Source organism: Halichoerus grypus, chromosome 10 (assembly GCF_964656455.1).
Source record: "Halichoerus grypus chromosome 10, mHalGry1.hap1.1, whole genome shotgun sequence".
NCBI lineage: Eukaryota > Metazoa > Chordata > Mammalia > Carnivora > Phocidae > Halichoerus > Halichoerus grypus.
The window spans coordinates 94443105-94456210 of record NC_135721.1 but is presented as its reverse complement, the minus strand read 5'-3'; the positions used below and the strand labels follow the sequence as shown (position 1 = coordinate 94456210).

Sequence of the window (13106 nt, the reverse complement as noted above, 5' to 3'; positions counted from 1 at the left end):
GCCCCTCGGGAGGGAAGGTGGGAGGCAGCAGGCACTCGAGGGGACATTTCAGCACGGTGTTAGCCCTGGTGGAGGTGGGTTAGTGAATTCACGCACCCCTCCCCAAGAGCAGGGTGGCTGGGCAAACCCCAAGCATCAGTCTTACCTTGCTCAAACATCGCAATGAGACCTTTACATATTTTAATCTGAAAGGAAAGAACATGAAATCAAATGAATACAAGCCCAGCACACCCACAGCCCGACCTGATAATGAACACAGTGCTAATAATACATTTATTCCTGCGCTGCCTGAGTGTTGTCACAGCTTTGGAGATCATTACGAACTGAAAATTCACTTAAAATTCTGCTTGGCAGGACAGAATTTTAGCTGCCATCACATTTACAGACGTGAAACGAGAGAGACAATAGTGTTCCTAGGATGCGTTGTGTAGAAGCTGCTGGGAGCTCTACAGGCACAGGGCGGCACTGACCACCGGACCCTTTTCCTGTTGCCCCATATTTGCTGACTGATTTGGTCTAAAATACATCAAAGCCTAAGAATGTTCAAGATGAGCGTTAGGAATTCAATGGGTGACCTGAAAAAATACTTGCCAGGCTCTAAGTGTGCAAGTTTGCATGCCTCTTCATTTCATTTCACAGGTTTCTGAGGTGTACACGGTGTGTTAATTTAGTACTAGTGTCACCTGTGGTGTGACAGTCCCTGGGGAGGAGGCACACAGCCGGCGGTGTAGAGGGTGGCCGGGAGGGGGACCCTGCAGTGGTGAAATTGGGACTGCGAGCTCACCCTCCCTCCCAGAGCAGGAGGACCTCAGCAGACACGCTGACCCCGAGAGGGTATCTGAGTTTTACGGACTTGGTGACAGGTTTTCTTGATTTCCCCCCACCCCTCCCACAGACAGTCTATTTCCTACGTGGGTTTCCCTTAGCAAGTCCTCAGCCTCATTCTGCACCAGGCATCGTAGCTCCTCACCCCAACCCCCACAGCGCTCCTAAATTCAGTGTCACTAGACCACCATCAAATCTGGACAAAGGACATTCATCAGTGACACGGACTGTTGTTTGCACGGCCACAGTCGTAAACTTGGATTGTCTGCTGACCCTGCCTGCCAAGGTTGGCACAGTGAGCAGGGCCAGTTTCTGAGACAGTGGTTCAGAAGGCTGTCAGAAGGACCGCTGACATAGTCTCAAGTGGGGCTCTCCAGAAGAAATGCGCACTTCCACGATCTAGTGAAAATTCATCCCCCCGCAGAATTACTTGGGGTTAGGAATTTCAGGATAAATAACTGATTGTGGATGATCGGTCTTACTTGATTTCCAACCACTGTCACCTGCTCCTTCTCTATACGTGGATAGTGCTCCAGACCACAGGAAGTTCTTGCGACTGTGTTGATTGCCGGTAACAGACTAGAATGTTTTCCGTGGATCCTGGATAATGCGATGATCTAGATTTCCTGTTTTCTCCCAATGCACTGTGCTGTAGCACCCCACTTCTTCTCATGGAAAATGGCAGACGTACAACATCTCTCCGCGGGTCTGTCTTCCTTGAGTTGGGGAGGCCCAGCTTTTCAGGGCACCATGCTACCTACCCTCTCCAGTGTGAGCAAAGGGTCTCTTCATGAAGGGGCTCCTTAGCCTCCCTCCCCTGCAGCCCCTTCAGCGCTGGTTATGCTGGGCGTACCAAGAAAGCAGATGGCGCAGCTAACAATGGAGGACTTGTTTGTAATTGCTGATGAGGACTGGTTTGCTCCTCTCCCCAGTGCATCCCCAGATGCAGCCTGGTGTGGTGTGCTGGACCAAACAGAATGTCTCAGTAACTGCCAGTCCATGGGTGAGTTAAGGAGATGCAAAGACAGAGACAGTTGGGGGCTGCCTTAATTATTCCATGGGGCTCAAATGTCACTTGCCCTTGACACACAGGCAGTGCTTACCCAAGGGCGGGAGCCCACACTTGGAACAGAGGAGTAGGCTGTCAGCTTCCTGATAACATCCCTGGGGGTGAGCGTGAGGTACCAACTAGCCTGGGCAGTGTTGGAAGGCACCAGAAGAGAGCACACGGGGCTTGGAGATGAGGGACGGGGGGAGAACAGGAGGCGTATGATGCTTAGGGTGGGGGAGAGACACAGAGCATAATTATTTCATCTTTTCATCAACTGGGCACCTGAGGTGTGCCAGGTTCTGTTCCAGGCTCTTGGTTACAGCCGTGAACAAAGCAGATGAAGCTCTTGCCTGTGGGCCCTTTGGTGGAGGAGTAGCGGCATGCATTCTAGCAGAGTGATATCACCCCTTGGGGGGCAAAAATATCTTATTTTTTACACGTCGAAAGCCCTGATGTAGGTATGGTAAATAAACAGACACACAGGATTTCTGGAGTGTTTCGGGGGGAGGAGACAAATGAGGAAACTGGTCGGAGGTCTTGGGGACCTCCGTGGTGGGGTGATTGTGAAAAAGAGCTCGAGCCACATTGGGTGGGAAGGTTAATATGTGCATTACATTCAAAGTTTTTCTTACATGTGAGTGGTGCTGGGACTCGGGGATAGGCTCCGCTCGCGTCTAAGAGCAGCGGAGTGGGGCCCCTCTGGAGGGAACCCTCCCCATGTCAGGTGACACCAAGGGGCTAAACTGCAGCCACTCAGTGGCTCTGGAAAATCCAGAAGCCACTCTTAGAGAATGATGTCCTACTTCGTGGGCCTCCTCGTGCAGCTTCTGGGCTTCTCCGGGTATCAACGAGGATTTGCTAAAACACAGGAAACAATAGTCTTGATCCGAGATGTGCTGTGTTCCACACAGCTCTGCCTCATGGAGGCTTTTCAAGAACCGGTTGGTCTTTTTGTGGCATGTGTTCTCTGGCAGGCCTCACTGGGGGAGCGGAAGAGCAAGGATTTGAACGGAGCTTCCTATCTCCGAAGAAAGGCTGCCATCCGGGACGCCACTGGGGATGACACTGGGCAGGGTCAGACAGGAAAAGTGGTTGCTTCTCCCTGGGTCCTTGTTACTTAACAGTCAGTGTGGAAAATGATTAACTGGTCCAAGATAATTAGGGAAGGGAATGATTTTGCGAGCTGGCATGGCTGAGGGAGAGAAACAGTGGACGGCGGTTCCAGCTTTAGGCGCACGCTAAGTATCCTCCCAGCAGGAAGGCAGACAGAGCGGGAGATCAGAGAGCTGTCTGGGCTATTCAGACCCCTTGGAATGGCTCTGAGGAAGGGAACAGGTGCAGCCGTGGATGGGGTAAGCCTACATGCTCAACTCAACACTGGCAACTCAAGACCAGTGGGAATTAGCCAGCTTAATTAACATTTCCAAATGGCCCAAGGATGGCTTCCAGTATTTCCAACCCAGCAGCAGTGGCTGTGTCCTGGCCCTGGCCCTGGCTCTGGGCTTCCTCTTCTTGGTCGTTGGTCTTGCCCATCAACTTTGGTTCTGAATCAGAAAGCTGGGACAGCTGGACCAACAGGCGGGCAGGCAGAGAGTGCTCGGGTCTTGTGCGCCTGGACGTGCATACACACCGGAACGGGGGCTAAGCAAGCAGGTGGAATGCTCATGAAGTCTTCTGGCATTCTTCTCTATCCCTTCTACAACTATAATGTACTTGTATGGCTCTATGGCGAAACTGAACTAAATTATACCTTTAAGAGTAGTATCTTGGTTTCAACTCTTCTCGTCAGGCCCTCGTGGGGACAGGTTTCTAGACCGTCTCACTATCTCACAGAGCATGAATACAAAGATCTCAGTTACATCTTAGCCGTGACAGGGCTGTTCGCTGTACCAGACTGAATTCACAGCTCAAAAAATGGCAAAACAGTACAGACATGTTTATAGCAGCAATATTCCTAATAGCCAAAAAGTAGGAATACTCTAAATGTCCATCAACTGATGAAGGGACAACCGGAATGTGGCCTACCCTTACACTGGAATATTTATTTGGCAATATAAGCTACCACATGGATGAGCCCGAGGACATGCTGAGTGAAAGAAGCCAGTCACCAAAGACCACATACTGTGTGGTGCCATTTATACGAAATGTCCAGAATAGGCAGATCTGGAGAGACGGAAAGTAGACTAGTGGTTGCCCGAGGCTGGGGTGGAGGGCAGTTAGGGGGGAGTGGGGATTGACTACTAGCAGGTTTATGTTTTTTGTTTGTTTTAGGATGAATTAAAAAGTTCTAAAATTAGACTGTGATGATGGTTGCACCATCTTGTGACTATACTAAAGACATCGAATTATATACTTTAAACGGATGAACTACATGGTAGATGAATTATATCTCAATAATGCAGTTTGGAGCAAGTGGCAAAAAAGAACAGAAGGTGATCTGGGCAGCACCACTGTTACTTCGATTCCAAAAGGGACACAACAGAAGTGGCTACAAGTTTTGGAAAAATCAGATCTCCCCGTGGGTGCCCAGGGAGGCAGGAGGACAGGGGCTCCTAGCGGAGGCCAGCAGCAGCTCTCCTTCCGTGTCACCCCACACACTCTCAACCGTCCTCAGAGCAAAGAAAATGGGGCTGCCCCTCGGACTACACACTACTCTTCCCTTCAAGGTTCTCTCGGGTTTATCCTAACTTGAGTTCATCCGTGCTATAAACACCCAGGAGTGGCCTGGGGTGGCGAGGTGGGATTACAGTGTAATTCTCCGCAGGACACACTAGGATTCTGTGCGCCGCTCGGGACGACTTTTTATGTTCTCTAATAATCAGCTGCTCAGGAAAACGTAGCAGTGATGTCTGTGGTGACTTGAGGGAAGACAACGAGTTCCAGGTATCTGTCTGAGGTGTCTGAGGAAACATCAGAGAAGCAATGGGACTGTCTGGTTGTTTCACTGATGAAAGCTGCCCTGTTGTCTTCAGACACAAAGGAAGCAGTTTCCTTCCACAGTTAAGATGTTTTCTATATGTGAATTCTTTCTGTGGTGCTTCATTTGCCTTCTAAGGTAGACAAGACTTTGCTTAACTTTCAGTTACATTTCTCAGTTATCTGTGCCAAAGTGGGTGTGCATTTGCCACTGGACACACTGTAGAGGTCAGAAGTCCTATAAAATAGTCCTTTCTGCCTTTGGGGAGGAGCACTTTGCCTTTGCCTCAAAAGAAGGGCTCCCCCCACCACAAGCAGGTACCAAGAAGCAGGGGGTCTCTCCGGGTGGGCGACGAGTCTCATCTGGCTAAGCACCTGAGCCCTGGTCTCAACATGACCAGCCGCCTGATAATGAAAAAACCAACCCTCCTCAGTTCCCAAACTGCCAAAGAGATGAATCTTGCTCTGTGGAGGGCAGACTGTGGGGAAAGTGTGCAGTAATGTGATTTCTACACATAGGTAAAGAGCCTTTACTACTCATCGATTATTCTAGAGACTATTTTTCTCAGAGCAAAACAATGCCAAGGAACCTTAATTCTCGTATCCTAGCTCTTGTGGATCATCGTGAGTCCTTTTATGTGTCTTCAAACAATGTTCTGTGTACCCGGGATGGTGATCAACCATGATTCTTCTTGCTAGCCCATGGGTTCCTGACCACTAGATTCTGGTGTGAGTCCGGGGGTTGGGGGTAGGAGTCTTAAGCAGGTGGGGGACGTGCTACTGCAGGTCAAAGTTCTGCCCCATCTCTTTTTCACCTTCTTCCTCTGACCACACAAACCTTCCCCCACAAGAGGTAGGTGTCACCATGCTCCCCTAACCTGTACAGTCCCAGTTAGGGGCTGCATTCTGTGGCACTGGGGGTAGGGGTCGTCACTGGGGGCCCTCTAGCAGCCCCATGGAGAATGTTCAGGGGGAACATCTCTTGGACCACAGCATGCATTCATTAGTCAACATGTATTCTGTGCCTGCTTTGTAGTAGGGGATGGGAATACATGGGGAACAAAATCTTATCTAACTAGTCTCCCTCCTGTCCCTCCCCTGGAATATCCTCCCTACAGGAGTCAGAGTGATCTTTTTAATCAAGAATCATATCATGTGACCCCACTGCTTAACACCCTCCAGGAGCTGCCCAGCTCCTGGTCTTTCCCTAGGCCTGTGAGGCTGTTCTGACCTTCCTCCTCCTCCTCACCCCCTTGCTTGCTCTACCCTAATCACACTGGGCACCTCACTGTTCCTCAAATGTGTCAGAAAAGCACCAGCCTCAGGGCCTTTGCATTTGCTCTTCCCTCTGCCTGGGGTGCTTTCCCCCAAGATTTAAATGGCTCACTCCCTCACTTCCTTCAAGCCTCTCTTCAAATTTCACCTTCTCAGTGAGGCCTTCCCTAACCCCCATTTTATTTACTTTTTTTTCAAAGATTTTATTAGAGAGAGAGAGTGTGAGCGCACGAGTGGGGGTAGGGGCAGAGGGAGAGGAGAAGCAGACTCCTCACTGAGCAGGGAGCCCGATGCAGGGCTAGGTCCCAGGACCCTGAGATCATGACCTGAGCTGAAGGCAGACGCTTAACCCACTGAGCCACCCAGGCGCTCTCCAGGCGCTCTCCCGTCCCCCATTTTAAAGGGCACCCCAGAGTTCCTGACAGGAGACCAGCGTCTTTCTCACCCATCTGAAAGATAAGCCTCAGGGAGGGTAGGACTTCTGTTTTTCCCATTTCTATACCTTCTCTCTTAGTGCACAGTAAATATTTATGGAATGAATGCCTGAAGGCCCCAGCCTTTGTGGGGCTATGTGATGATGTTCCGACGAGTGAAGCCACAGTTCCCATCTACTTAGGCTGTACCAAAGGTACGTGTGTGTCCCCAGGACTTGAGCTGGACTGAGTTTTAATATCTAAATATGGCCTCTGGCAAGTCACCAGCTTTGGGTAATTGGAATAAAGAGCAGAGTCAGCCTAGTGGCCCGAGGAGTCCCAGTTCTGGCTTCTTCCTTTCTTTTCTGTGGTCTCCCTTCTCTCTGCGACTGTCGCCCTGACTGTCGCCCTGATGTCGCCAACATCCGCTGGTCAGGAGAGCCTGGACTCAGAACGCTGATGCCCAGATGTCACAGAGGGCTCTGCCGTTAACCAGAGTCGGGCTGTTTCTCTAGCTGCTTCTCCGAGCCCTGGGGACAGAGCTAGAGAGCAGGGTTTCCCCAACTACCACGAACAGGCTCTGGGACGCAAACCAGCTGTAGGGTCTGCCCGGACGGATCTCAGCAGCCGTGGCAGGAGAACCTGCACTCCGTGGTTTTGCCTGAGATCAGGGCAGGGGGAACAGGACCCTGCAATGCAAGTCCTGGACGACCTGTAGCAGCTTCCTCACCCTCAGGCAATCTCAAGGTCAGATGACCGTGCTGGAGAGAAGAGACAGGCTGGGTGACCGTGTAGGCCGAGGACGCTGCCACAGGTAACAGCTGAGCACTGGGGGGTGGGGGGTAGGGGGTCGGGGGAGGAACGCCAGAGGGGCCTGGTGTGGGGACACAGGCAGGGGGATGTGTCCTCTATGCATCTGGGATTTTATTGTCTCATATTCCTGAAGTGGCCAAAAAATAGGGTTTTGCCTTTTCTTTTTTTTTTTTTAAAGATTTTATTTATTTATTTGAGAGAGAGAATGAGATAGAGGGAGCATGAGAGGGGGGAGGGTCAGAGGGAGAAGCAGACTCCCCGCTGAGCAGGGAGCCCGATGCGGGACTTGATCCCAGGACTCCAGGATCATGACCTGAGCCGAAGGCAGTCGCTTAACCAACTGAGCCACCCAGGCGCCCACCTTTTCTTTCTTTCTTTCTTTACACTGTTTACAGAGATGCTGTGAGGTTTCTTCTGTGCTGAGAAATGAATTTTGGCCATGTCAATGCTGTAAATCTGTTATTTTATTTTATTTTATTTTATTTTTAAACAAAGTTGACTGGCATGTTTCCCATTTTTTAGGGACTTTTTTTCTCCCTGGCCTTTTGAGGGCCTTTGAAGGTTAACTGGAGAAAAGTAATCAGCTTTTCTCTTTATTATTCTATGCAGAGGTTTACTTCCTGGTCATCATCATATAGCCTTCTGGAAAAGGGTAGTATAAAATATTCTTTCTTTTTTCCATCAGCAGACTTAAATGCTAGTAAGAGAGCTTCCATTTGGCCTCTGCTTTGGTTTAGTTGTTGCTAAACAGAAATTCAAGCAAAACTATGGAGTTTTCCAGGAGCCCACCCTACCAGCTTGTGTTTGCACCTGTTCCACCTGTTAGAACCAGGAGAACACGATGGCCACAGCCACGGTTCACGAGGAATGTGAACATGGGGTGTCGGAAAGCTCCAGGTTCTTCTGAATCAAATCCTCAAGGTTATTTGAAATAAGCTTTAATTAAGAGTCATTTCCAAAAATTGTCTCTGAGAAAAATTCTCGGTATCTGCCGGCCATCTCTTGGCAACTGCAAAAGTGTCACGGGAACCGTAATTAGCAGTTAGGCAGGGAGGAAGATGCCACTTGCATTTAAAACCTTGTAAGGACTGAGAAATCAGAACTAAACTGAAGATGGCATTTCACAGAAAAAGCAGCATCTTCAAGTTCTTCCAAAGGAACAATTTAAATGTGATGTCAATACTTTAGAATGAATAATCTTGGGTCCCTTCCTTTTCTGGGAATCTGTGAACACCCCCAACCTCTGTACCAGCCCCAGGGACAGGAGGGTCCCCACATGGCCTCCGAAAGGAGTTATTTCTTCCTCTGTGCTCTTCCCACGTTGACTGTCCCTCATATTATTCTTCTTGTCCATGGCCTTCCAGTTCTCAGACATCTCAATTCTTAGCCAATGTGGGAAAGTTGAAAATTGACTGGCGGGAGACTTAGCAGTGTATCTAATACATATTAGGTAAGTTTCCCGTCTCTTCCAGGCTCACAAGGCAGATGGCACAGCTTGTATCAGGGAAATCTCAACCCAACTGACCCAAACCATTGGCTCACTGTATCTTTCTTTCTTTCTTTGAACTGTATCTTTTTAATATGTGGTGACGGTTTGGAGGTAACTCATCTGGGCTTACTCATAAGTAGCCATGTTTTAGTGGTTCCCTAACAAGACTGCAAGCTCCAGAAGGGTAGGAGAGACTTGAAAGTGAAGCTTTCAGAGCCTTCGTGTTCCCTTAAGGTGCCCAGCACAATGCCGAGGGCAGGGGAGGGCAGGGCCAACTCAGAGATGGCCCCATGGGACAGGGAGTACCATCATTTCCTATTGGAACAAATGTCTGTCTCCTCTCTTTCTTCCTCCTCCCTGAGTGGACACTGAGGGGAATAAAAGCATTTTAAGAGGGAAAAAGGGATGAATAAGCATGAAGCAAAATCTGGTGCTAAACAGGGCAATGAAGAATTCTCTTTAAAACCCACAATACTGTTTGTAGAAGTATCCCGCATGACATTTCAGTTATTCGAACTGCATTATGTGGTCTGTGGAGTACCCAGGCCCTGGCTTCCCCTGCCTTTCTCACACCAGGCTTTGATTCCTTATCACCGGTCCACTTTCACTAGGAAACTGGGAAGGGGCGGGGTGGGTGGGTGGGGGGCTCTGAACACAATCACAGGAGTTCGTGCTGCCTCTGCCTCAGGCCCAATACACATCTGTGGCCTGGGGACAAGCAACAGGCTGGATCTTTCTATCCACATTTCTATTGTATTCCTATTGCATATGTTTTAAGAAAGAAATTACACGTGTTATTCTCTAAGGAATTTACTGCCCATTATAGACAGAACATACACGTGTGTGTGCACGCGTACACACACACACACACACACGATTTACATAGGCTAAGAAAAACCAAGATAGAAGTAATGACAAGTTAAATGGCACTAAAATGAGGACCTAAGCATTACAGAGATGCCTTGACAGTGGTTCTCAGTCCTGCCTGCAGGGTAGAATGCTCTCAGGAGTTTTTAAAAGAAAGTCCTCATGTCTAGGTCGCACCCCAGACCAATACATGCACCTCCCTGGTGGAGGGTCATGCAGGGATTTGCAGGTGGTCCAGTGCGCTGCTGGACCCAGCACCACTGGGCTTGAGTGATGGGATTATGGTGGTTTAAAGAAATCCTATGGATGCCTTATCCCCTTTTCAAGAAGAATACATTTTTAGTTTTAAAAAATATGTCATAGGGGGGCCCCGGGTGGCTCAGTCGGTTGATCGTCCGACTCAGTCAGTTAAGCATCCAACTCTTGATTTTGGCTCAGGTCATGATCTCAGGGTTGTGAGACTGAGCCCCGTGCTGGGCTCCACACCCAGCAGGGAGTCTGTTTGAGATTCTCTTTCCCTCTCCCTCTGCCCCCTCCTCTAAAATAAATAGTTAAATCTTAAAAAATTATGTCATATGCAAAGGGGGTCAGAATTGAGCTGGTTATGTGGATAGGAAGATGTGGATTGGCTCTTCGAGGGACTACTGGGATGGAAGAACTGAGTGAGGTGGTTAGCTGTTTGCAGGCCACGTGGCGACACTCATTTAGCTATAGCCAAGTGTTCTGAGGGTGTCGAGTGGAGGTGGCCCTGAGTTCTTGAATAGACAGCGAAATAAGAGAATGTGTATTTAAGGGAAACTTCTGGATGATCTAAATGGAGTTCTGAGTTTTCATCCAGATCTTTAACTAACATCAATAAAAAGTCAGCAGCCACGGCTCTGATTGATGAACGGGGTTGTCCCCACAGGATGAGCACTGGAATGGCGTTTCCATAGTAGGGGTCCCTGGCCTGCTCTCCCCTTCTAGGAGACAGGCCAATGGGCAGACAGCGGTGTATTCCAGGATGAGAAAGGAAGAATCGGGAGGCACATGTTCTAAGAGGAAGGTAGAAGGAAGACAGGCTGGAAGAGGTAGAGGGTTGCATGGGATGGAGTGAGGAAAAACGTGGGCATGACAGCCCAGCAAACACCAGCTGAGGGGGCCCTATGTGCCAGGCACTGTGCTCATCTCTTTACACATGTTAACTTGCTGAATCTTTATGAACACCCTTTAAGGAAGGTTCTTATTAGACCCATTTTACAGAATCAGACTGAGCCACAGAGTGACAGGTAACTTGGCTGAGGCCACATGCTGGAACATAGAAGACTTCAGCTAACTGGCTGCAGAACCCAGCCTTCTTAGGGGAATCCCACCTCCCTGCATGGAGCCGCCAAGGCAGCTGGGGAGGCTGATGCCAGGTAGAAGGTTCCGGCCGGCGTTGAGCAAGGAGGACAGGAAGACAGTAGAATCTGAGAGACTGAGGTGGCTGTACGTGAGGACGAAAAGCAAAAGAAGGCAAGCCTGGGCTGCATTAAATAGTGAGGAAGGAAAATTCGCAAACCCTGGCAATGGCGTATAAAGGTTTGCTGATGGCTACTGGCATCTGTCTTTATTCCAGGTTTCGGCAGCAGTGTGTGGGTGCCTGGGCTCTGGGCCCAGGTCCTGGCTGTGTTCCTAGCACCCCCAGAATATCAGAAGCCCCTCTAGGTCTTGGGATGGTCTGCCTGAACCCTTGGGGCCTGACGTAGCCAGGGCATGTGGAAGCCTCTGAGGCATGCGTTCATTACATGAAGTCAGAGTATATTCTGGGCTTCCCTTCCCTCATCCGCTCCATGTGGTTGGTTAGAAATGGGAATGAGAGGACTTCTGGAAGGGTTTTGCGGCCACAACTACGAGGCCGCCCCACAGACTGGCACAATGACATGGGTGTGCTGGCCAGTGCAGTTATAAACGGTCACCCGAGTAACCAATAACCACAGCATCTAATAGCTCCGGTAATCTGAGTTTCTGCTGCTTACGTTTCCAGCACTATCACTTTCCCAGACTTCATTCTTATCTTATGAAGACTTTTTGAAGAACAACAATGAGGAAGGCACAGCTTTCCTGAACAGGCTATGTAGGAAAAACACTGATATAGTACCGCTTCTCTCCTCTGAGAGAGGCGACATGGGTGTTGGACATTGAAAAACTCTTATAAGTGGCTGGCCAGGAACTCTGTGACCAATGTAACTGACAGCCAATGTCTGGTGACAGGTTACCAAGTAGGGGATGGTGGTAACCATCTGAGTCTTGGATGATGTCACTCACAACTGACTCCACTTTGGGAAGAAAAGAGAGTGTAGCACAAGGGGTGAGGGCCCCACTGCCAACTTGCCCATGGCCTTCAGTTGTCCCTTCATGGCCTGGTCTTCAGCCTACTCAAAATCCATGTCAAGGGGTGAGGCTTGATATCTCCTGAAGCTTCCTCGAACATTCTACAATGTTCTTTGTTGGTTTCAGCGAATTTATGAGGAGGGTGAATATATAAGTGTTATCGATCAAAACCTTATGAAGAACACTTTAATATGGAGGGAGGAACGGAGGAAGGAGGGCAGAGAGAGATGGAATGAATCTGTAACATGACCACCTTCAATGAATGGGGAAAATCTGTCATCTTTGGGGGGTTATAGTTAGAGGCCACCTTGTGCAGTGTCTGGGGATCAACCTGATTGCTATCTGCCAGCAAACTGGCCACGCTGGGATCGGCGTGCAGAAGGGCAAGCCTACAACATCCTGGCCCACGTGAGCACTGTGCATGGTTCGGGGCTCCAGCAAGTGGAAGCGGGGTGTAGCTTTACTCCTCTTGTCAAAGGCTGGTGGGTTATAAAAGGGCTTTGTGTGGCACTGAGTTGCCAGATTCACTTTGGGACCAGTACACCTGAAGTCTTATGAGGGTCACCAGAATGACCCAGTAACACCAGGCAGTCTTCTGATAGTTTCTGTGAACTTAATTTGATTTTGTTATAGGGGAAAATTACAGGAGTCTTTTTTATCAGGTAGGTGAGCATAATAATCCTTTCCAAGAGGGCACCCGTGCACGTCGTGAGCATGACCGATGAAAGCTTACGGTTTTGTGCAAGAGTCTCGGTGGCAGAAGCATCCTAAGACCGACTCAGACTAATCTGGGTTAAGCTCCAAATATGACCTACATTAAAAGTGGCAGAATCTGGTGGAGCCTAGTGAGGAATTTCCTCCCACTTGTTCTAAATCCTGGAACCTTTACCATCTAGCCTATCATGAAGGAGGAGGTATTTTTGACCATATCTTGGAGAAATCAAATGTGTTTATGTAGGGCTCACAAATAAACAAAGATTTGTGCTCCCTCTGCTGGCTCTCCACAGCAATATTAAAGTAGAAAGGAACCAAAAACAGTGTTGGCATGTTCAGCAAACAGTTGATTTGTGTATACTGAGAACAACTCATTTAATTTGGTTTGGGA

At 49.1% G+C, this 13106-nt stretch overlaps 1 protein-coding gene across 7 annotated transcripts in view; it reads right to left on the bottom strand.

Annotated features, from left to right (window-relative positions):
- RALGAPA2 (Ral GTPase activating protein catalytic subunit alpha 2) overlaps positions 1 to 13106 on the bottom strand; it is a 334693-nt gene that overhangs the window by 6116 nt on the left and 315471 nt on the right. For all 7 annotated transcript variants that reach the window (XM_036085370.2, XM_036085371.2, XM_036085373.2 and 4 more), the window contains one exon: positions 146 to 185. In XM_036085370.2, the coding sequence (XP_035941263.1) occupies positions 181 to 185 (5 nt within the window). In that variant the 3' untranslated portion in view covers positions 146 to 180. The remainder of the gene's footprint in view (positions 1 to 145; positions 186 to 13106) is intronic.